Genomic DNA, 25,592 nt, shown 5'->3' with positions numbered 1-25,592 from the left:
CAATTCTTACAAAATTGCAGCTTGATCAAAGATACTAAAGTTCACTCGGAATAATAAATAAATGAGAGCATAAAAGAAAAAATTAAAAGAGGGATAATAAGGAGATTAGCAATACCAATATTTAACCATATAATAAAGTTATAACAAGGAGAATAATGGAAAATTGGCAGATTAAGCAGTATATCAATGCTACACAACAGAAACCTCAGAAATAGACCAACATTTATAATAGGATTTTAGTAAAGGAGGTATTATTCAACAAATAGTGATAATATTGAATAATTTCTTTGAAAAAAGTTTGATTCCTCCTTTACATTATACTCCATATAAATTCCATATAGATTATGTAAAAAGCAAAATAATATGAAGTATAAAAGAACCAGAAGAAAATATGTGACTATCTGATTTTGGTTGAGAATAAGAATAAAAGTCAGTTTGTGCATAAAAGCAAAACAAGAAATCATAAAGAGAAATAGTTTTATATTTGACTACCTAAAGTGTATATTTACATATACAGTAAGATTAAACATAAAAATGAAAGGCAAAGACCAACTAGGATAAAAACTCCAACATAAAGGATAGAAGTAATGTCTTTAATATATAAAGCATAGTTACAGTCAAATAGAAAAAGCACTAATAGAAAAGTGGGCAAATGATGTAAACAGGTAATTCTTGGTAGTTTCACTCTGCTCCTTTTAAATTACGAGATTTCGTATGCTTGAAATGAATATACTGGAATTTTTTATTCAATGGAAACATTTGCAAATCTGATAAAGATAGATGTTTAAGAGGCCTTCTCGCTGACAAGATGGTCCTTCCAACATTCAGGTCTCTCAGTTCTTTGAACCACTCTCCTCTAGTGATCCAGTCTCTTATTTCCATAGTTATACCTGAGACCTTGTCAACAACAGTAACTGCATCCCCTCCATAATATCATGCAGTCCAAACTTGGGACCACTATCTCCCACCATTCTAACTCACTCCCTTGAGTACCCTGGACTCCCAAAACTTTTCATGTCACCAAGACCTCCAATCCATCGACGGTACCAATTTTTCATTATCCTTCCCTCCCTGGATGGCCTCTCTCCTTTACTTATCGAGTTTAACCCCAGGGTCACTGGTTATAATGACTCCCTTGTGTACACATATCACTGACTCTCTTGCCCCATTCTTGCTCCTCATACTTACTTGTCAAAACTGAAACCTTGCTTAATCCAACTCCCCTCCTATTCTGTGCCTCCACCTGAGTATCTGTACATGGCTGGGGAAGATCTCGCTGACGGGTCTCACTTCAGTTCCTGACCATGAACCTCAAGGGGGTCCCTAGGGCTGTCTAGCCATCACACTCTGTGGTCCGTGGAGGGGTCCTCTCTTCTAGAAGACCTTCTCTTTAAATCTCCGACCTATTCTTCCTACCTCACTTTCATATGATGACCTTACATTCTCCATCTCCGGGAAAATTTAAGCAACCAGGAAAGAACTTCTATAGACTCCAACCAATTACTCTTCCCACATATCAGCACCTGTACCCCTGTCCTCTGTTTTCCCACCTGCTACCACAGATGAATCCAGGCTCCTTCTCTGAAGCCAAAGTCTCCATTTATGCACTAGGTCCCCTTCCCTTGTAGCTTCTTAAGGACGTCATTCCAGCAATTCTCTTCTCTCCTCCTCTATCTTCACTCCCCTTCCCCTTTCTACTGGATCATTCCTTTAGCATACAAACATTCTGGTATTTCTATGGTCTTAAAATCCACTTTAGTTAGCCTTACCCTACTTCTTCCAGCAGCTACTAGCTCATTTCTTTGCTTTCCTTTACAGCAAAACTCCTTGAGCATGGTTTATACTGTATTTCCTGTCTCTAATTCTTTTTTTCTCATTCTCTCTTAAACCCATTCAAGTCCAGCAGTTGCTCCTACCAATATAGTGAAGTAGTAATAATTTATCTGGTGATACATGACCTCTATATTGCTAAGTTCAGTGATCAATACTTGACTATTCTACTTGACCCCATCCCCGTCATACTTGACCTATTTACAGTATTTGAGACAGGTGATCACTTCCTTTTCCTTGATACATTATCTTCACCAGGCTTCCAGGACACCAAGTTTTCCTCCTATCTCCCTGGTCACTTCATCTCAGTCTCCCTTGCTCAGTCCTCCTTTTCCTTCTGATCTCTGAATGCTGGAGGGCTCAGGGGACTGAAGGCTGAGTCCTTGATCCTCTTCTCTTTATAAAAAATCTACTGTCATTCCCTTGGTGACCATATCCAGTGTCCAGACATTAAGATAGCATCTATATGTTTATGACAACCAAATTTATATCTCCACTTAGACTCCTTTCTCAAGCTCCATACATACTGCCTACTTAATACCTCCACTTTGCTATCTAATAGATACTGCCAAATTTGGCCTCATGTCCAAAATTAAACTCCTGATCATCCTCACTCTCTCCAAATAGGCTCTGCCTATAGCTTTCCTCATTTCAGTTGATGACCACCCCATCACGACAGTTGCTCAGGTCAAAAACCTTGGTGACACCCTTGACTTCTCTTTATTCTCTCATACCCATATCCAACCAATCAGAAAATCCTGTTGGGAGCTAGGAGCTGTTGACTATATCTGATAAGTCAACAAAGAAATATACAAAATATACAAAGAACTCATACAACTCAATAGCAAAAAACCAAACGATCTGATTAAAAGTGGAAGATCTGAACAGACATTTTTCCAAAGAAGACATACAGATGGCCAACAGCTACATGAAAAGATGCTCAACATCATTAATCATCAGAGAAATGCAAATCAAAACCACAATGAGATCACCTCACACTTGTTAGGATGGCTATCATCAAAGACAGAAGAAATAACGAGTGTTGGCGAGGATGTGGGGGAAAGAGAACCCTGGTACACTGTTTGTGGGAATGTAAATTGGTGCAGCTATTATGGAAGATAGTACGAAGATTCCTCAAAAAGTTAAAAATAGAACTACTATATGATCTAGCAATCCCACTTCTGGGTATTTATCCAAAGAAAACAAAAACACTAACTTGAAAAGATACATGCACTCCCATGTTCATTGTAGTATTATTCACAATAGACAAGGTATGGAAGCAGCCTAAGTGTCTACTGATAGATGAATGGATAAAGAAATTGTGGTATATATATACAATGGAATATTACTCAGCCACAAGAAGAATGAAATCTTGCCGTTTGTGACAACATAGACGGACCTTGAGGGCATTATGCTAAGTGAAACAAGTGGGGCAGAGAAAGACAAATACATATGATCTCTCTTATATGTGGAATCTAAAAAAAGAAAAAAACAAACCAAGCTCACAGATAGAGAACAGATTGGTATTTGTTAGAGGCAGGGGGTGGGGAGGGTGGAGGGTAGAAAAATGAGTGAACTTTTATTTATTTTATTAGTTTAAATTAAAAAAAATGAAAAAATACTAATAAGAAGTGGTGGTCACCCAAACTGTGAGAGTTGTAATGGGATTGGTGAGAAGTAGCTGGCCTCTAGAGAGATCGAGCAGGTGAGATCTAGGGGACAGTAATGATTAAATCTATGTGGATGGTAGAGGAAAAGGAAAGTGAGGATTGTTATCTAGTGTTCTGAACTGAAATATAAGGTCAACAGTGATAGTCTTCAAAGATAGGAAACAACTGAATATGTAAAACAAGCTGGAATAGAGTGTGAGTAGGAAGGAAGGTCAGAGCTTGGACAAACTTCACTCTGAGGCACAAGTGGTCTGTTCAAGGGAAGTACCCTAGCAGCTTAACAAACACAGGTCTAGAATTCAAGGGAGAAATCTCAGCTAGAAATAGACATTTGGGACTCATCAGCATGAGATCGTCACTGAAGCCATTCCCTGGAGAGAATGCAGGGTGAGAAAGAAGGAGAATTAGACTTCTGAGGATTAGCAACATTTAAGGGCTTGGCTAAGGGGAAAAAAAAGAAAATCCTATTGGTTCTACCTTCCCAATGTATGCAGAACCTAGCTACTTCCTGTTTTCTCCCCATTTCCACTCTGATCTAAGCTGACATAACTCCCACCTGCATCGTGGGAACCGTCTTCTGACTGGCTTCCCCCACCCCACACTGCTCCCACCTTGCCATTGGGCTGTAGGCCCTGTCACTCTTCTCCTCAGAAACCACTCCTGGCTCCATACTCAGAGTGGAAGATAAAGTCCTTACAATGGCTGATAAACCTCTTTATTCATGTTTCTCAAACTATCTATAGTGAAGAAGCAGTTTATTTACTTATTTATGCATTTTCTTATACATCAGGAACCAAGATAAGTCTACAATGGCACGTTTGGATATCGTGGCCAAGTCAAGTTGCTCGACAGGTGTTTGAATGCTTCCTCTCAGTGTCTGCACTCCCCTCGCTACAGAACCCCCCCCCCGAAGTACTGGCAGACCGGCTGGCCCTGTACTGGCCACCCTGAGCCCCGCTCTGCACGACCACAGGACGTGGCTGCTCCTCACCTCCCCCCACCCGTCCATCTCACCTCCCACCGCTCTCCCCACACGCACGCCTCTGCTCTCCCTGCATGTGGTCAGAACGCTCACGTCTCAGGGCATTTAGACCTGCTGCTTCCTCTTTTTTTTCAGTTGTTCATATTTAACGTGTACAACTTGATGACTTGATATATGTATGCAGTGCAAAGTAATCACCGCAATCCAGCTAATTAACATCTCCGTCATCTCACAGGGTCACCATTTTGTTTTTTTGGTGGTGAAAACTCTCAGCAAATTTCAAGTGTACTGCACATTTACCTTCTGCCATCTCCAGATCTCACGACGGCGTGGCTAGCTCCCCTTCGCCTCTTTCAAGTCTTTGCTCAGATCTTGCCTCCTCAGACCACGCTGTTTAAAGTCACCACTCTCCCTTCAGCACCCCTGGTGCTCCTTAACCTGCTCTACCTTCTCTTTCTTTCCATAGCAAGTACAAACAATATTATTTAGTTATTTATGTTTATTCTCTTATTTCTGTATCCCCTTCCTAGAAAATCAGTTCCAAGAGGGCAGAGATTTTTGTTGTTTTGTTCCCTTCTGGATCCCCAAACCTAAGCGAGCTGCTGGAATAAAAGTAGGTGCTCAGTAAACGTTTCCGAATGTCGAATCAGTGAACGCATTTCTAACCTCTGTACTTACCTTTATACCTGGAAATCCTTCTAGTCCTGGCAACCCCATTGCACCAGGTTCTCCCTGTTAAATATGAATGTAAGAAATGCAGGAGTAACAATCAAAAGATTTTTTAAACATTGGTTTCAAAAGCAAAGATATTTTCTGCCCCAAAAATACTCCCTCAAGCATTCACAGGTAATGTGGCAAGTAAGTGGTATGCTCTGTTTTCAAGCATCTGTATTATTGCATTTGGTGTTTGGAACTAGTTTGAGAATAAAGCTTTTCTCTGGAGAAGTATGAGTGTATTTTCTGATTAATCGTTTTTATTCTGATTAAGGATCTAATCAGAACGAATCCCTCTAGTCAGTGATAACTCCAATTTCAATAAGAATTGGAAAGAAAGGCTAGGCTTTAATAAGATTTGCCAATTTGTGTGGTGCCTGGGGCTGCTAGAAAACCAGAGAAAAAGGCTAAACTCTTTAAGAGTAGACGGAGATGGACTCTCAAAGCAGAGTCCATCGTCCCTCCACGCTCTGCAGCTGGAGAAGCATTGTGTGCTTCAGAGGCTGTCCCCAGGAGCAGCATCTCCAGGGGTTCTGAAAGCCACTGCTCAAGCCGATGGGTCCCTGAGAGGAGACGGGTAAGCATTTCCATTCTTAAAAATCTTGTCCATATTCTAGTGGATAGGCCCAGGCTAACCAGAACCGATAGGTCCTCAGGAACACGTTTAGAAAAGTTAGGCGCGATAGAAGCTGCTCACCTTGAACAAATAAACATTCGGGCTTCTAAAGCAAGGAGAGAAAGTGGGTAGTTGTTTGATACCTACTCGCTAATGAATTAATGTTAATATTCATGTTAACTGCAAAAATTTTCTTAGGATACTGGATGCTTTCAACATCATCACATAGAAAAGGGAGCTTCCAAATTTCATCAGCAAATATATTTGCTGCATAATTCTAATCTGCTTCAAAAATATTATCAACACTCTAACTTCCATTGTTATTTATGATATTGTCCTTATTACAGAATACAGAATAAAACATATGACTTGATACTTTTTATGCTTCAGAAATCTTTTTTAAATGTCCACTAATATGTAACCTGTCAATCGTAAAAAAAAAAGATGTTCAGATTCTATTCTGCGCAAAGCTCTATAAAAGAGATTCTGGGTTATTGACAAAGGAAATAAGCTCTTTGATTTTCTTTGTTTACATTCTCAACAATCCTTAGGACAGAGGAATGTGCTCAACCAACCAATCAATATTTGTTTAAAAGTAGCTAATAATTAAATATTTAATTGAAAGCCACTTATAAATTGAATACCAAAGGAATGAAATGGAGCACCTCAGAAGATAGTAAATTCAATTAAGGGTAATTTCATCTAAAAAGGTTTACTGAGCAGATTAGAAACATCTGCACAGATCTTGCGTCATAGGAGTTGGAGGATACTGGAAGAGTAAACTTTCCTCAGCCACCTCACCATGACTTTCCCATTGTCTACTCTGTGACCTATAATACTACCATCCTGGCTTATTTCTATGGTATGAGGCATTATTTCTCCATACTGGGAAAATGGTGGGAAATGGAGTTGCATGGTGGTGCTGACATAGAGCCCAAAAGAATAATTTCAAAGTTTTATCTAAGATAAACCTGAAGGTTTACACAGTGTCTAATTTCATGATTCCACATTTCTGGTTTGTGCTTCATCCACTTAATTCACATCTCTAAAATCAAGAAACATCCTTCAATTAGTTTTTTTTTTTTATATAATTTTATTTATTTATTTTTCCCCCAAAGCCCCAGTAGATAGTTGTATGTCATAGTTGCACATCCTTCTAGTTGCTGTATGTGGGACGTGGCCTCAGCATGGCCGGAGAAGCGGTGTGTCAGTGCGCGCCCAGGATCCGAACCTGGGGCCGCGAGTAGCAGAGCGCGCACACTTAACCGCTAAGCCACGGGGCTGGCCCCTTCAATTAGTTTTTATTCTTTATGTTTTGTTGCAGCTGAGAAATTTGAAGCCTAATCTCTTCAAATTCAACTCAAATCTGTCTACATTTTTGTTGTCATTCACTTTCCAGTCCAAGTGAATCATGATTTATCCTTTACTAGAATGCTTTTTAAAAAAGCTTCCTCATCTTAATCTGCAGTTATTAATGAAAACACTTGAACGTTCCAGAAAGTCAGTGAGAAGTCCGGGTGCCCTTACGTGACTCAGGCGGGATGTGTTGTTTGTGTGAGTGTTAGCAGGAAAGACCAGGAGGAAACTTTATCAACAAGAGGAAAGCAGACTGAAATTAAAATGAAGGCTATTGTTGGTGAGAGCGTAAAACAGTTACAGATAAAGAAAGGGTGGCATGTGTAACAAGACAAAGGACACCTCTGAGTGACATATTTGGGGTTTGGAAAGTGCTATTAGTGGGTTGACATCATGCTTTTGGGGGAAAACAAATTGGCTTTTAATATATGTTGCTCAATAACAAAAAAATAAGCTCTTTAGTGCATCTACTTTGAAAATATATTTAGATGTAAAAGATTACTTTTTAGGGCTTTAGAGTTCTTTTGCTCACTTAAAATTTATTCATCTAGTTTTGCCAAACTGTACTGTCATGAAAGGGCCTTAAATTTTTTCGCATGGCAATGGAAAGTGGTGTGAAAGTTTATTTCAGTTTCAGGTACATATGAGTTTTAAGTATACACGCAAAGGTTAAAAGGATATAAAGATGAAATATGAAGGATCGAACATATGCTTGACAAGGACATGACAGGAAAAACTGCCAAGGAAAAAAGGGAATCTAATTGAATTTGGCAGAATTTTTACAGTGAACCTGCACGGGTGAAAGGATGCTTGAGAACAATCATCACCACTTGGGTGGCTGGAGGACAGGATGTCTCTCCGTGCTGTGTTAACCTCCTGATGCATTACTCCTAATCAGCAGGTTTATGACAGCACACCACGTCTCCCACAGAATAATTGCCTAAGACACTGAAAGCAAATAAACAGGCCCTTTCTTCTTTTATAGGGGTGATGGCAGACATGTTAAGGAATTTCTTTCCGGTGAGTATTTCTCTTCCACAATCTACTTAACACTGAATCAATCATCAAAATAGTCCTATTAGAAGAAAGTGTCCCATTATTCAGGAGCTTTTCATGTGCCTTCCTCCGTCACAGGGTGATTTTTAAGACACACCGATGAAAAGAGACGCACGTCAAGGGCAGTGACAACATTAGGACTGATGCATCTTGAAAACGAAGAGCATGCTGCTCGCATGTCTTGGGTGGCCTGCCTGCCACCTTCAGCATGTTAACTGACAAACATCTAAGAAGGCAGAGTGTCTTTGCCTGATGCTCTTCTTTCAAACTTTAATCAAGACATTTTTTAAAAGACACAAAATATGGGAATGTACATACCACTGGGCCAGGATCGCCTTTTGGGCCCTATAAGAAAACCATGGGAAGTCATTTTAAAAATAACGATTGAAGAAAAACTACAGAATAAGAAACATTTTTGTCCAATTTGCCTTAATACATACAAAAATATTTGCAAGTGTTGTTTTGCTACATTTGGATTTGGAGAATAAGACGAAGAAACAGAATTTGGTGGAACTCCCATGACAGTGATTGCTCGGACACTGAGTGAGTTCTTAGATTTACAATGCTAAAAGTGACACCACTATGCAGAATGCTATTCTTCATTATTTGGCTGTGTACATTTTCTCAATTTTATTATAATTGGTTTCATTTATTTCCTCATGCATAAAATTTTGGTTATACTTGTAACGTGCAATTTTCAGTGTTCTTAGGAGGCTTTTTTTTTTGTGTGTGTGTGTGTGTGTGTGTGTGTGGCTGTTCAGCTAAAGTATGAAAATATGCCCAGTGATAAAAAGTGTACTCACAGTGGGGCCGGGTGGCCCTGGATAACTGGGAACATTCACACCTCCCTTCAAAAAAAAGAAAACAGGTGAGAAGAATTTATAGTCATACATAACTGGAAAATTATTTTACGTAATTATAGAAGTAAATACCTGGATTTTATATAAACTGCTCATTCCGTTTCCTTCACTGAATGGCACACCCTTAGAACAGAAATGAGGTGTAGAATTATTCCTTTAAGTTAATAGTTAGCATTTTTACCTTTTATCTTTTTACCAAATGATATTTTTCCTATTCTATGTTAGAAAGTGGGTTTAATATTATAAGTAAAATAATACAATGTTTCCATTTTTAGCTTCTCAAAAGCAAATGTAGAGGAAAAAATGAAAAGGAGTGTGAGCTACACCTGGACGCACAGACGCTCTCAGTGGACTTGATTAATGTCCGGGTTTGAGAGAGGAGACACTAATGCATTCAGGGGAAAATATTATTTGCTCATTAAAATTCGGCTTCTGAATTGCCAATTTATGCTAACTGTTTACAGCCCGCTGACCTGCAGGCTACAACGTGGCAGTGCTGATGAAGATGTGAATGGGGAACAATTTTTTCCCAGTCTCTTCATACTAAATAGAAAATCAGAGTAAATAGAGGAGATGGTGTTACTTACAACCTGTGTGGATATTTCTACAAAAACATATTCTTTAGAACAACAGGGAACAAGAACTTCCTAATAAAATTGACCTGTGGATGGAAAGTCCCAGAGTAGCTAACACTTAAAGAGAACTCATTGGAGAGTATTTAAAAATCACACATTTTGGCATGCAGGAAAAATTTGCATATGAAAATTTTAGTTAGAATCTTTTATTCTTCTTTTAAAAACTTCCCATAGAATCAATAATCTGCATTTTCCTTCTTGTGATTTCCACGTTTCAGCTGCAAAATTGACGGAGCCATCATTTCACTGCTTTTGGACAATGGCGGCCAGCGGTGCTCAGTGAACATGATCTGCACGCATCTTCAAAACACTAGTGATGGAGGGAAAACACTCCATTCATTGACCCTTTTGTTGTTCCACTCGCTCATCTGACGATTGCTGAATGTCTGCTATATTTGAGTGTGCTGGGTCCTGGAGAGATGAAGGATGCTTTTGTCCGAGATTTCCAGGGGAGGTTTCCCAGACAAGACAACATTTAATCTGTCTTGAAGAATACATAGTTTTTGGAGAATTCAGGAGGAAGAGGAAGATTCCTTAATTCCATTGTAAAATACAGGTCCCTTTCGTGAGCTCATGTTATATTTTGCTGTTCTGTCAGCTGGGGAGGGAGTGCATTTTAGGATTTGAGTCCCAAATGCTTTCTGCCCTGCTTCCTTGTCAAGGGAGAAGGTGAGTAAACAAAATGAAGAACAGGTTTAGGAAAACAGAGTGCAAATCTTTTCGTTTATGTGTGCAAAACATGCGATGCACACAGACTAATCACGTATCTTTGCTGTCTTTAGAAAGTCAGACAAATTCTGTCCCTTCTTGCTTGAGTTTGGCTTCTTCAACTGTTCCTATGAGGCAGAGTGGAAGAGAACATTTGGCCTGGATGGAAGCTCTGCTGCGATTTGAGTGTGGCCCCACATGAGGGCAGACTTGCCACGGAGAGATGGAGCTCTCTTCTCCACAGCCTCCCAAAGTGCACGTCTCAACTGTGAGCATGAAAACATCCATGGCTCTTATACGTTTTATTCACTGGTGCTACAGAAATAGAATCTCCTTGCTTCTCAGACATCATGGATGGTAATGAACACATACAGCATAATACCATATTTTGTACTAACTCCCAGTGCCGGAAGGGATCGCTTTCTAAAACCTCTCTCTTTTCTGTGAATGAGGCTCATTGAGGTTAAATGCCTTTCCCAGGGTCCCCCAGGGAGGAAGTGGCGGTGGGCGGATAACAAACCCAGGTGTCCTGAGTCCACAGTAGGGGGGCCACAGTATACTCAGATGTGCACATCAAAGCTGAGCTAAAGGGGAGAAATCAGGCCTCCCCAAAGCTCCCTTGGTTGTCAATCATACTTACACATAAAACGCAGATGACTTATCTTTAAGAACATCTAGATGTAGTCTGACCTCTGAATTATAAAGGTCTCAAGGAGACATCTGAATTTAAGTTCTAAACCTGAAACAACTCACAGGCGGTCCAGGTGGTCCAGGTCTCCCAGGGGGTCCCTCGCTGCCCTGCAAGGGATATACAGACCAAAATCAATGGCTTAGACATTTCCGCCCCAGGTTTGTGGACCAGAGTGTGCTTGCTCAAGAGTGTGTTCTAAAATCAATATGACCTGTCGTTTTGTTTCGGCCTTGCAAAGTCTTACGAAGCTTGGCTTTGTCTTAACCTGGGGAAATACATTTCTAGACCACAGGAAGGGTAAACGCCTTTTCTCGTGCCCATTCAGATTCTCACTGTGTGAGCCCAGGGATGAAGCTTATTTCTAGATGGAGCCAGGCAACCCATGTGATCATGTCCTGGACTTCAAGTGCAGCTGGAGGACTCTCCCCAAGGGGGGTGCAGACCAGAGTCTCTGCAAGCCGGGGGCAGGCTCTGGGACACGGCTCTCCAGGTCAGCCCCTCACTGCTTGCCTCACCTCCACCATTTCATTTTCTGAGAACCAGAGGGGCCACCCACACAACTTGATCAGAGTATAAAATCACACCCTGTGTGGTGTCTGCAGGAGGAGAGACTTCTTTCACTTCCTAAGTTAATACTAGACTTTATAGTCCAGTCAGGCACGTCTGCTGGACAGAAGGGATGGTGGGTCAACACTGTTTAAGGGAAATGTTCTACACACAATTGAAACAGCCTCAGACGTTCTGCTGACAGGAGAGGCAGACTGAAAATGGAATTTGTGAAAAATGAATTCAAATTGAAACTTGACAAATGGATTTCACTTTTATTTTTGTAAAACACAGACAGCTTATTGGTCCACAGTAAGCGGAAGGGCTATAGTCCCCTTGGTGCCTTGACCAGTTCTCTCTGTAACTGCTTTTCGTTTAGAATAAGAGCCTCATAAAACCTTCTAAGTCCCTCAATATCGGGGGCAATGGCAAGAAATGGTTAGCTAAAAAAGAATCCAGAGAGAGTAAAATTCCTACTTACAATGACCAAGAATTTCAAGAGATTTCAGTCCATTTCCATAAATTCGATGAAAGATTTCATTCCAATCTCCCCATTTTTTCAGTAATAAAAGAAAGTACCAAAACACCTTTTGTTTATATCTTTATCAATAAAAATAAACTGTAAAGTTTTTCTTGCAATGTATCTGCCTGAGAATGAGTGACAACGAGTGTATTGTATCTTTTCGTGAAGTACTTTGATGGTGGCTCTCTCTCTAAGACATGTCACATTCTGTTGACTGTTGGCATGTCCCTCAGAGAATTATGTCACAGTTCTCACGAACTATGAGAGGACAACAAACAAGGAAAAATGTGTGCCCACTGAAAAGACATTTTTTTCCTGGTACAATTAAACGTCATATTTTCACCCTTGCTTGTGCCCCAAAGCTCATCTCAGTGTGGAATTCCCATTAACTTCAAAAGGCAAATCTCTGAGTGAATAATTTCCATACAGAACAGAGAAAAAAGGCTGGTGGGGTTGGGCAAGCTCCTTGGGACACCATCAGAGAAAAATGTGCTGAGACTATCCAGAATAAGCACATTGTTTCCTTTCAGAGTTTTTGAGATTCCTCCACTCCTTGATGCCATGACGCCCCACTCTGATCAGCTCTGAGTGGAAGCTGCTCGAGTGGCTCACGTGGACTCTGGATTCTTATTTCTGTAATCTGAATAGCTAGTTTTATTTCACTCATTTGCTGCCTCTGTCTGGACTCACATCGTGGGCCAATCTAGATCCTACACCGGGTAAACATGTGGAGCCCTGTGGTCTTCCTGTTTGAGACCCCTCTGCTGCTGGTCATCCCTTCTGACCACAGCAACCCATCTGCCCAATCAACTGGACTCCCTAGGAAACAAGTTATCCTGGTTCCTTAGGGAATTTCCCCTATGGCCCTCAAAGAACAGAACTTCCAGATTTTCTCAGTTATGGAATCCTGGTCCTGGTAGCCAGCATGCTGTCTGGAGCCTTGGCACCTGTGGCCGGAACTTCCCGCCACCTTACCTGCACCTGTTCAGGAGGCCTCCCCCACCCCATCCTTCCACAGAGCTAGATGTCAAGGACCCTGGATCCAGTTTGGACGACTTCTTTATGGCACCAGTGTTCTAGTCATCCTTCTCTTCCTATATTCAGACCAATTTCTGGACATATGTCCTTCCAAGCCCACCACCAGAATAGCCATTCCCGGACATCATTCCTACTTTCAGGAATTTTGATTTTAGGGATCTCTCTGCAAATGGTCTCACCCTGCCCCTACCCCAAGCCCAAATTTGGACAGTAAGTGAGGCTTTTCCTCTGCACCTTTTCACCCTTCGCTCCTGTGGGACCGGGATGCCCAGTTCTTCCCAACAAGCCCTGTAAAACACAAAACGAAGTTTGTTATGGAAACAACAACTAAATGGCCACAGGGTGTTGGAAGTTGGTTACTAAAACTGATACAGTTTGAAGGTCATTTGATCCTAATTAAATCAGTCCTACAAGCTTATATTTCTTCAGGCTGATACAGCAGCTGTATCCTGCTGATAAGCCCTTGGAAGGGTAAAATTTGTATTTGTGGTCGCGTTTTCACCTTGGCCAACCACATTTAATGACCTTAATTAGAACCTTTTGATACATTTAAGAATTTAGCCTTGCTGTTTAAATGGCAATTTACATAATATTATGCCTTTCTAAATGAGCTATAATTCTGGTAGCGATCAACTTTTTAAATACTTCAAGACACGGCAGAATTAACAATGCGCCTATTGAGTTATGCACTCTGCATTTTACCAATGGAAAATAAAATTCAATTTTAATTCTTCTTTGAGAATAGAGTTAGCTATAAAATTTTCACGGTTCCTTTCACAACTCTTCCTCTTAACTTTTAATTTTAGTGTAGAATTTAACGCCAGGTTTGTTTTACCTAAGTGTGGTAAAAGCATAAATGGTAAAATTTTAATTACGGCAAATCTATGATTCAAAACATTAGGGAACATGATTGCATTCCTCCTTGTGTGGTAAACACTATTTACATAGGAACTCTAAGCAGGGAAGTGTTCGAGAAGGTGAGACTTGAGTCGAGCTGCTAGATTTAGCAAACAAAAATACAATATTGGGGACACACTTATGCTAAAAAATTATTTATTTATATGAAATTCAAATTTAACTGCATGTCCTGTATTTTAACTGGCAGCCCTAAACTTGAGCTCCACTTTAATGAGAGATTGGGTTTAGCAGTTGGGAAGAAAAAAAGATTCTGTTTTAGGAAAACAGGATAACCAAAACAACAACCAAGACGTCGTGTTTGTGGGACAGTGAAAAAAACGTGCTGACTAAAGTAGAGGGCATTTTAATTCATAATAGGAACAAAAACAAATGGAATCTGATAATCCTTGACCCATTTTCTCCCTCTGGAAATAAATTCTTAGTTTATGGTGGCTAGAATGTAAGGGTGTAACCATCTGAATATCGTCCAAAGGTTAGTGCCAAAAAATTTTAACTAAAAAATAGAATGCTCTTTTACATCCAATCTCTGTTCAAATAGACTAGCTTAATTACAGACTGCTTTCTGGACCAGTAGAATTTTGATGACGTCTCCACGGCCCTGAGCAGCCTTCAGTAATACTGAGTGAAAATCTGAGGTGTGGGATGTTACTTTTCCAGGCAACAGCTGGATCATCTCCACAGAGGCACAGAGAGCTGAAGGCAATGAGGAACATCAGTTCACCTTGCATCCTCCCAGCAGATATGAACTGTGAGTGGAACAGCTTTAGCAAATACTTACAGGGGGTCCAGTTGGGCCAGGAGCACCTGTAATGCCTGGAATTCCTTGAAGACCCTAGAAGAGATAGTTCTACCATAAAATCTGTTATATCATTGGAAACAAGGCATTTTAGTTAATCAAATATTTTGACTATTGCAAGTTAAACATCTATATTAGCTAATCAAGGAACATGATATATGTCATATACAAATACCCATTTTAAAGGACAGTGAGATAAAATACATGGAATCTGTAACACAATTGAACGTGTTTGGTGGTTCACAGAGCATTTCTGATCTCACAGAGCCACCCCATCAACAACAGCATCATTGAGAATCTGCACTGCTAAAGCATGGAAATACAACTTCAGACTGGCAGAGTGCCATCAAAGAAATATATGATTACACTGTTTCATTCAGCTGGTGGAAAAATGGAATATGTTTCATGATATAATATTTAGTTTAGCTGGCTGGTTCCTTATAAGAAGAAATTTGGCCCATGGCGAATTTAAATTTAGAACCCTTTAGTGGCTTAAACATAAAAGTGAATGGCTATCCCCTCCCTCTCCTCCTTGGATTTGTAGAATAACGCTAACTATACTGATAGGATTTAAGATGCTGATACATTTATATATTCAAGGAAGAACTGGCAAGATTAACTGGCAACTTGTGTGATTAATTTTGTTCCTTTACCAAGTGTGTCAACAACAAAATATTAGTTAAATAAGTAACATAAAATCCATAATATGAAATATTTTGCAATGATTAAAATCACGTTTCAGCAAACTATTAGAAAACATGGAAAAATAAAAGTTACAAAAGGTTACATAGAATAAGGTCCAAAGTATTAAAAAATTATAACTGCACTTCATAAAAGATGAGAATTATAGAGGTTCATAGTGTCTTATCTGGAAAGTTTAGTGTCATATGTGTTTCAGAATTCTGAGTTCTTTGATTCTTTATAAAGGTAACACAGTGCCCATGCTGGATATTATGTAACACGCCCAGTGGCACCCGAGGCAGCACCCTCTAAAAAAACACAAATATTTCCGTAGCAAATGTATGATATTCTCACTGAGTGGGATAAATAGACCATATGAGTTCAGGTCAGATTTTGCTGCTAAAGGAATCTGCTGCAAACTTGGAGAAAACTTCCAGGGTTTTCAGAGGCTTTTGAATTTTGGAATTGTGCATGAGGGATTGTGGACCATAATATTAGTAACAACAGTCCTCCCTGAACAGTGCAAATAGGGATAACCTTAATCTTTTTGGTGCTTTTGTGTATTTCCTAGATTTTCTATAATGAACTCAGATGACTTCTATAACCAGAAAAATATACTTTTAAATACTCTTTTGTTATTTTAGATAACCATATGACATTTCAAATTCCACACTGAATGGTTCCACTCTTTCAGGATTTAATTTTCTTTACTGAGTAATCTTTTTATATTGCCAAACCATTCATTGTTATAATAACTTTCCTTTACCTTTACTGTGATGAAATATGCATTTTTATACACATTATAAATATTAGCTGACGTGACCATGGTAAAATTACTGCATACTTATTTGTGAGACTTCTACAGGACCAAGGTTCTTTGCATCAATGGGATCAAGGACTAAGCTCTGCCAGGCCTTTCTGTCTAATGCCAAATGGGATTGATCATCTGTTACTTCAGGTTTTTTCATGTAATATGATGTGAAGAAACGCTGAAAAGAATCTCCTTGAACAGGCTGAAATTCCTCATGCAAGAAGGGTCTTGGGTAAAGTCTTATGCATGCTTGTGTTAAAGAATGTGGGCATGTTCCTTCCTCAAGATGACACCATCCCCACTGACAGTGCTGTGGTGTGAGTGTGTGTGTGTGTGTGCATGCATGTGCACGTGTGGGAGGTGCGCATTACCATGTTGTATTGGCTTTTTTTATTCCCCCACCATTAACTTGTTTACAGGGTTATAAGTGTAAAGGAAACAAATTTCCTTTGGGAATGGCACCTCTAGATGACTGGAGATTATAAATGCTATACCACAAATTGCTTTACTTCAAAATACCCACATTTCCATAAAATTCTCTCTATATGTACAGGTATAAGATATGTGTGTCCATATATACTTTTTTTTGCTACTTTTAGTCTGAACACTGAATCAGTCTAGAGATGCTGAGTGAGTCTTTAGGTAGTCTAATTTATAAGCTTGGGACTCATTAACCTTTGATGACCACATTAAACTTTAAAATAAACCTCAGTCCAAAAATTAAAAAAAAAATCACTCTCAGCAGTCTTGCTCTGAACAAGCTGAAATTTTGTAGTAAGGGTAAAAGTTACTATGGATGCATAAAGGGCAGTAAGATAATTTTAGGAGACAAGATGTCATTAAAGGAGACAAATACATATTAAAGAGGAGGATAGTCAATTCAGCATATAGTGCCAAACTGAAACACAAATTAAAATTTATTGTGTAGATATTTGGAGATCATTAGAGCTAAGTTCTCTCCCTGGCCTGATATTTTGATTTTGCACGTTCTAGCTCAGTTGTTACCAAGAATATTTACTTTCCATTGCTATAGCCTACGGCTGACAACATTCTTCATGTCCTATTGCTCAATCATTATCCTGGAACATTGCAGGAAGGCCTGCACTCCAAGCAGGAATTCACTCTGACTTTGGGAGGGGTCTGGGTTCCAGCAGCATCTGACAAGTCTCTACCTTGACTTGTGAAACATCTGCAAAAACTGTGGAGGATAACGTCACGTTTCTAAGAGCAATGAGCAACAGGCAGGTCCTCTCTGTGTGTTCCCAAACGGATTAAATTGAGGACATAATAGACAGAAGTCCTCAGAGAGATGGGTGCTCCTCTGTATCTTTTTTAGTAAGAACAGACGTTTGAGATTTTGTACAATTAGATATCATGTACATATTAAAATAGTATAGTTGACTGGCCAGCTGGAAATGCCTATGTTCTTTGTGAAGGTTTCGTTTGCTTAAACAAATTAAGAAACTATAATATCAGGTGGTACCTGAGTCCAGGTAGCAGACAAGACGATACCCACTGCTTGCCCCTGTCTGAGAGGGAGAAGCTGCAGCAGCCCATCCCCCCCAAAAGGCCAACTGAGCTAGTAGGTTCTTCAGGTTTATTCATATTATCCATGTGATACGAAGAAAAAACTGAAGAATCTGCTTCTGAACTTGCTGGAATTCCCCATATAATAAGAGTTCTCCGCAAAATTTTGTGTACGCTGTGTTAAAGAATCTGTGCTTAAGAAAGAGCACACTAATATAGTGAAGGAATAATAATGGTGGACTGCAGTTCACCAAGAGAGCAAAGCATCCTGTAGAATCAATAGAAATTAACTTCTAATAAATTTAACTTGGAGTCACTTATAAAAAACCTGAACTCCAATTACTTCCTTATTTTTCGTTATTACCTTCTCGATTACTTCTAAAGCCTACCTCTTGAATCCAGGCAGTTAAAAGCTGTTAGACTATTAAAATCAGATATTGTGCTTGTACTTTAGTGAAACTTGCTGTGGAGAGTGAAGAATCAAAATCTCAATAACTCTTATTTATTTTGAAAATAAAACACCTTTACTGTTTTATTTATGGATGAAAATAACTGTTACATTTCTTTGCTCTTCAATTTTTAACTTGGAAAGAAAACAAGCCAATCTTCATAGTTTTCTAGAACAGAATCAATAGTAATTAAAAACAATAACACATGACAATAATTTATAATGTGAAATACAATTCCAACTCAAAAAATTTTTCCTTGATACCTTTATGATTTTCTGCACTAACATAAAAGTTAATATATGCCAGATGGCTTACTTAACGTTCATTAAGAATTATTAGTGCCAAAACTGTTTAAACTAACAGCAATTCATCATCCTAATTGGTTTTTCTAAGAGTTAATGTGAATTATGCAGGAAAAGAATGATACCCTGAGCATCAGCATGGCTTAGAGTCAGAAAATTATACCATCATCCCAAAAGCATATTTGATTTTGGACCTCAATCCACGGATAGGCAGCTGATCTAAGCTAGTCCAATCAGATCCTTTCAATAGTATTTTTTGTCCCAAGAGTTTGAAAGTTGAGCAGAGACACAGACAAGCCAAGGTTATTGAAGCTGAGGCATGTTACAGCAGTGTCCCAGGGAAGTTCTGCTGCCCTCATCCCTATGCTGGTTGTCCAATTATTCCATCAATTCTACTAGCTACCTTGGGAATCTTTCAGTAAATCTCTCCTCCCTTCACTCCCTTGCTTTTATTTATTTATTTATTTATTTTTGGTGAGGAAGAGTGGCCCTGAGCTAACATCTGTTGCCAATCCTCTTCTTTTTGCTTGAGGAAGATTGTTGCTGAGCTAATATCTGTGCCAATCTTCCGTTACTTTTATATATAGGACCCCGCCACAGCATGGCTTGATAAGTGGTGCATAGGTCCGTGCCTGGGATCCAAAACTGTGAACCCCGGGCAACCAAAGTGGAGCGTGCAAACTTAACCACTACACCACCAGGCTGGCCCTCCCTCCCCTTGCTTTTATCACGAGAGAGTTGGAACTGCTACCTGCTACATGAAAACAGAAACTCAGTAACTGACGTGTTAACTTTGTCTCAAAAGTTGTCCTGTGTCCTTGTCTCAAAAACTGGACACTGACAATAAATATCAACATATTATTATTTAAAATGTGTTAATGCTTGAAAAAACCTACCTAAGTCTTTGTTTTTATGTGTTTTAGCACTAAACATGAGCTATAGAAAAATTAGTGTTCTTCCTCTGTTGAGTCACATAAAGAGAATCAATAGTAGGACAATATTATCAGAGAAGAACCTTTTACCTCGTCGCCTTTCTCCCCAGGTATCCCAGGGTAGCCTCGCTCTCCTTTGTTTCCCTAAAAAGACAATAAATTCAGCTAGTACAGTCAATCATTTTGTCATCTTTTGGAACAATGAAAATATCTCTTCTCAGGACACTTGGGGCGTGTAATTTGGACAGAGGCAGGGAACAAATAAATGACATTTGCAAATGGCTTTTACACCACTTTTCCAAAATATTTTTAGAAAAAATAGTGTATTGCAAAATGGGTTTCCTTTTTTCACACTGAAATGAAGGTTGCACAGAGGAGAGACTTCCTTACCTTTGGTCCCTCTCTGCCTGGGATTCCTGGAGGACCGCGGGGCCCCATGTCAGCCTAGAGGACAGAGCAGTAAGAACTGAGAGGAGGCACCCTGTGTGAGCGACAGGGCCCACCAGCGCTTGGCCGCCTTCTCACCTTCTGGACTACGGAGTCATACTTTCCAGGCTCGCCGGCACCTCCCTCTTCTCCTTTGTTGCTTTTCAGCCCGGGGACACTGGCTGGGCAGTTGCCACAGAAGTTCTAAAGAGTATAAAGATACGGTTCCTGAGAGATTCATTGAAGGCTCTATAAAGTGAGGTTTGACCAGATCTGAGCTTCCACTAGAACCTTTGTCAGAGATGAGCGATATAGCAACTGCCATGTCCCTCTATTTCAGAAACTTGATTTACCCAATTTGAAGAGACTACTTTTCATGAAGTGAAAACTATTTATGAAGCTGATCAATGATACTTGTTTATGATATTGGTGAGCTTCAATTTAAAAAAACATGTCTATGATGATATTCAAATTGAAAATTCCAGACACATAAAGAAAAGACACATCAGTCAAGAACACAGACTGAGTCTCAGTTGCTAAGCAGCATGTTTCAAAAGGGAGGTGGTGATAAAGTCTGGAACAACCAGAAAGATCACAGAGTTCATACAGCCAAGAGCACAAATCATTAAAAAAGAAAGAAAAAGCTGTGAAGGAAGGATTTCTCCTTTTGAGAGCAGAATTAGCTGGAGAGCCCTACATACAGTTCCTTACATTTTGTCTGTCAGTGGAAGCATGCACACGAGAAGAAATTACTTCAGTGACTTGGCCTGACTTCTATGTCAAATCCAAGTGCAGAGAAAACCTAAGTGCAATTACCTTTCCATTGCTGTCTCTGTAACCTTTAGTTGATCTGCAAAGGCTTGAATTTAAGTGTCTGAGCTCACAAGATAAACTTCTTATCACATAGATAAAGAAGCGTCTGTGAAAAGCCCTATAAAGGCTTACTTTTAAATAAATTGTTATAATAAGAATACGATCAGGAAAAGCAGAGACGAGGAAGCACGGAGTCGGGGAGACAGTTTAATTTGAACAGTTGACAGAAGGTAGGACAGTAGAAGCCTCTATTCGTCCATCCTTTTCACCAAAGGGAAGACTCTTTAAACAGGAAAAGAGAACTGACGCTGGCTATTGATGAGAAGTGGGTAAGAAAGCCTGTGGCTATTCGAGTTCAGTACTTTTTACCCAGTGAATATCAGCATAAGTCTGATTTCCAAAAATGCTCATTGGAAGACTAATTTTGCATGATACTGAAAAGGTTCTGAGGCAATTTGTCTAAACAGAGCTCTCTTCACAGTGGTCCTTCTTAGAGCTGGAGTACATAAAAGGGAGCTTGGGTGTGCATGTTTCACAAACCATTTTTACCACCAGGATCATTTCACAGAGTTAAAGTTTTGGTAGGAGACTTAAAAAAAAAAGATATAATTGTAGAACCACCACTTATAATATCTGAAAGACTGCGAAGACAAATCCTGAGGACTTAAGAGAACCAAATAGGTTTCCATATGTCAAAAAGTATGAAGAAGATGAATTATTGTTTTTGTAGACATATAAACATGACATATCAATATGGAACAAAACCTTGGCACACCAATATACAGCAACATTTTAGAATGGATTATTCAATTGATTGTTTTAATAAAACATTAAAAATGGTAATCATTATGAGTCAAGAGAATGTTCTAAGAGCCATTTCAAACTGATCTCATTTTCTTTTGGTTAGGGTTACCAGGATGGTAAATTAAGGGAAGCCAGACTTCATTAAACTTCTTGAAAAAAACGTCTTAAGATTTTCTTATGGAGAGAATAAATATGCATCAATTATTAGCCAATGCACAATCTGATTCAGAGAGGGGTTGATACACAAATTAACCTACAGGAAAGTTTGTGAAGGGATATCATTTGGGCCTGGAATTACGTCAGCTCTTTTCAACACTTTAATCAAAGATATTTTTGAAAACAGAAAGCAGGATGATCAAGTTTGCTAAAGACTCAAGACAGAGAGAGAGTTAATATGTTGGGTAACAGGATCAGGATTTAAAATTACATTATCAGGCTGGTCTAGTAGATCCAATCCCCAATCTACATTCCTGCATTTAGATTTTGCTTCTAAACTACATGCTTCCCCCTTCTTTTGAATACAGGATGTTGGGGCATCCTGCCCACCTCTCGCCAGTCGGTTCTCCTGGGACTTAGAACCTCGGTGAGACGATGCTGGGCCTGGAACAAGGGCTGAGTGCATTCATTAGAGAGATGCTGCCCTGGTGAAACTATCAATTACTCCCACTCCTGAGACCCCTGGAGCCCTGGTTCCTCTCCATCAGAGCCTCTTCACGGTCTTTTTGTGGTTCTGTGAGCCACTGATATCGTATCAGGATTCACTTCTGCTTAAGTGTATAAATTTTTGATCCTTAGAGTAAAGAACCCATTTCATTCTGGAATGAAATAACTCCTACAATCCTGCCATTTCCAACTCTACTGCCCTTGTAAAGAACCTAAGACTTAATGTCTGAGGACCTGTGTTTCTGCATCAGTGTTACACTTACTAGCTGTGTGACTCTGAGCAAGTTACTTAACTGCTCAGAACTTTCGTCTCTCATCTGTAGAATGGGGTGCCACCACAGCCTAAAGTCACAGAATCATTGTGAGGATTAAGTGAGATGATGTAAGTAAAGCAGAACATTGCCCTGCATGTAATTGTAACTCAAATCTGAGATCTTCCTGAAACCCCTGTAAATATTCTTTTATGACATATAAGAAAATGTTGGCTTTTGAAGGTCTTAAAAACTCCTCTAATATATTTTATTTTTATATTCATGTTTACATTTATATATTTATTCTCAAAACTTTAATCACCTAACAAATACATATATCAGAATTGTTGAGTCTTTTGAATTCAGTTCAGCAAATATTCCTGCCTGCCTACTATTACGCGAGTCATTGTGCAAACCATTGGGCTAAATGCTAGGAATGTAAAATAAATCACACACACACATATAGCCAGAGGAGTGTGTGTGTGTGTGCATACCCATATATTATCCATTCACAGACAGACAAGACACACAAAGTTTGAGTACAAAGTAAACGGGCAGACTTTTACTTGGGTTCACTCAATCATAGCATACCATCAAGAAACATGCAAATACATAACCTTAGATGTACCATTATTATCCTCCCCTATCTGTTTTACAATAAAATATAGAGAAATATTAGAGAAATAAAATGGTAGCAAGATTAATTCCCTTTGAGATGGATAATAGGGAAAGATAATGTTTACTTAACAGAGTAGCAGGTGGTAGGCCAATTGTTGGCTTTGGAATTTTGTAGCTCACTTAGTAAAATTTCATGACTCAGCTTTGCAAGTTTATCAAGGAGCATGGGTTTTCATCCTGGGACTGGCCAGGACAGATATGGTGGGAAGGACTGGGTTTCACAGTGGTGAGCCAGGGGCATAAACACACATTAAGAGACAGCTGTTCCTCCGGAGGGGAGAATGACTGTCTCGAGGGTGTCAATAACTCTATTCCTTCCCTGTAGCTCATCCCAGAACTGCTGTCCCCACCCCCACCCCCCACCCCCAAAATGAGAGGAGAGGGACTAGTACAAACTGCACAAGATACATAAAGATACAGGTTCCTTTCTCCATCTTAAAGATGTTTTGTCATCTAAAAATTGAATTTTGGTTCAGGGCTAGGCAATCAACTCAATTTCTGGTAAAGATTTCCCTTCTGATTTTTCCTGGAAATTAACACATAATTTCTTACATAGCAGCAGAGTACCTTGAGCAAGGCGCCGATGTCTCCCAAGAGAGGAAGTGCAATCTGTGGTTAAGGAGAAAAACCAAATACTTGTATTTATACGTATACATGCACACAATACAATACAAGCATACAATACAGTGTAGATATTTTTCCTCAAAAGGCCAGGCCAGCTAAGATTTGTCGCGAGGCTTCTAATGGTTGGCTTAACATTACATTTCGGAATTCATAACTATTTTTGAGAAATATTCACTACTCCTCCACCATGAACACATAAACACACACATATCACTCTTTTGATTCTGCATGTCTATTTTATCTTTTCATGACAGGGCAACCTTCATGCCAACTTTAGTACAGTATAGGTTTTAAATAATACATAAAGGTAATTCGTTTATTCGAAGCAAACCACACCTCTGCCAAGCAAATGATTGGGCTGTTGAGAAATATGAAAAGTACAGGATGAGTTTGCCTTAAAGTTATTTCTCACTGAAGTTCAGAAGAGCCTATAGGTGCCTATGTGATGGGCAAGGCAGATACTGAGGGAACCTGGGCAGTGTTTTAGCCTCATGTCTTAAAATGTCCTTTCAGAGACACTGGTGAACCCAAAGAAGGCTTTACCTACAAGGTTCCCAGACGCTGTACACATGATTCGCTCAGCGGTGGAGTGAAAGTAAGGCCAAAATATGACCCTGCACGTAGCTTATAAAGGCACAGAAGGCCTAGCCAGTGTAGGAAGTGGAAGGATTTGTGAGGGTTAGAACTGAGAGGCCAGATTTGGATTTTATTAATAATATTTGGATTTATTATTTGGACAAAATTCTTAATACAATGTCATTTACCATAAGGCCTCTCATATCATAACTGCCGATTCTGAGGCTATTTAACAAGATTTCATTGTTGTTCAAAGCAAGGTTTAAACTAAAATAAAACTTTGGAATGCACATTTAGTGCCTAAACCCATTTTTTTAAGAGCTTACTCAAGCCAGCTTTTGTAATTTAACTATGTCAGCGTTTTCAAGCCACAGAATCAATGGATATATACCATATTGCAGATACCTTACCTACAAACTTTCACTTAGAAAAATGAAATTCATTTGGTCATTAGCATGAGAAAGAATAGAAATTGTGGCTATATATTTTAACTCAATTTTCCATGAGATTGAGACATTATATACCAGTCTCAGCCTGGGGCAAAACTGTACATTGTATTATACCCTTAGGAAATAAGTATTCGTCACACACACAAAAATGCTGATGCAGCTTGAATTTTTTTCTGTCTACAAAATAATGGGGATAAACAAAATCACCAAGTAGCCACTGAGAATTCTAATTAGTTTGGACAGCAAAACTTGCTTGGTAGGCCGTTTGGCTTCTGGGTGCATTAAAGAGGCATAAATCAGGCACAGTCTGTCGACATACCGGGTCACCTGGGGGGCCTGGCAGGCCTGGCTTTCCATCCCTCCCTGGAGCTCCCTGAAAACAGAAGCATCATGCTCAAATCTTTGCACATTGGCACAGTTGCAGGTTAAAACGGGGGTGGGAGGTAGGTAAAGACGCTCCTTACATCATTCCCTGGGGTCCCTGGAGTTCCTGGCAACCCAGGGAGACCTCGAGGACCCTGGAAAAGGGGGAAAATAGTTACTTATGAGGACAGTCTTTCAGTACTTTCCTCTAAGGAGGCAAGCTGGATTTGTTGTGCCAAATAAGCTGGTGAAGCAGCTTACCTGAATACCTGGCTCTCCAGCTGGTCCTTGGGAGCCCTGAGTA

The 25,592-nt window shown here is 39.6% G+C and overlaps 1 protein-coding gene across 3 annotated transcripts in view; it reads right to left on the bottom strand.

The window, feature by feature from the left end:
* COL19A1 (collagen type XIX alpha 1 chain) overlaps window positions 1–25,592 on the bottom strand; it is a 297,117-nt gene that overhangs the window by 30,045 nt on the left and 241,480 nt on the right. For all 3 annotated transcript variants that reach the window (XM_014782544.2, XM_087437889.1, XM_087437888.1), the window contains 14 exons: window positions 25,550–25,585; window positions 25,390–25,443; window positions 25,245–25,298; window positions 23,844–23,885; window positions 20,167–20,271; window positions 20,032–20,085; window positions 19,732–19,785; window positions 14,922–14,975; window positions 13,460–13,513; window positions 11,181–11,225; window positions 9,157–9,207; window positions 9,028–9,072; window positions 8,543–8,569; window positions 5,161–5,214 (listed from right to left, as the gene is read on the bottom strand). In XM_014782544.2, coding sequence (XP_014638030.2) covers window positions 5,161–5,214; window positions 8,543–8,569; window positions 9,028–9,072; window positions 9,157–9,207; window positions 11,181–11,225; window positions 13,460–13,513; window positions 14,922–14,975; window positions 19,732–19,785; window positions 20,032–20,085; window positions 20,167–20,271; window positions 23,844–23,885; window positions 25,245–25,298; window positions 25,390–25,443; window positions 25,550–25,585 — 729 coding nt within the window. The remainder of the gene's footprint in view (window positions 1–5,160; window positions 5,215–8,542; window positions 8,570–9,027; window positions 9,073–9,156; window positions 9,208–11,180; window positions 11,226–13,459; window positions 13,514–14,921; window positions 14,976–19,731; window positions 19,786–20,031; window positions 20,086–20,166; window positions 20,272–23,843; window positions 23,886–25,244; window positions 25,299–25,389; window positions 25,444–25,549; window positions 25,586–25,592) is intronic.

This window comes from Ceratotherium simum, chromosome 13, assembly GCF_057802395.1.
Source record: "Ceratotherium simum simum isolate JZ-2026a chromosome 13, ASM5780239v1, whole genome shotgun sequence".
Taxonomy (NCBI): domain Eukaryota; kingdom Metazoa; phylum Chordata; class Mammalia; order Perissodactyla; family Rhinocerotidae; genus Ceratotherium; species Ceratotherium simum.
The sequence above is the reverse complement of the archived record's forward strand: the minus strand, read 5'-3'. Positions and strand labels throughout refer to the sequence as shown.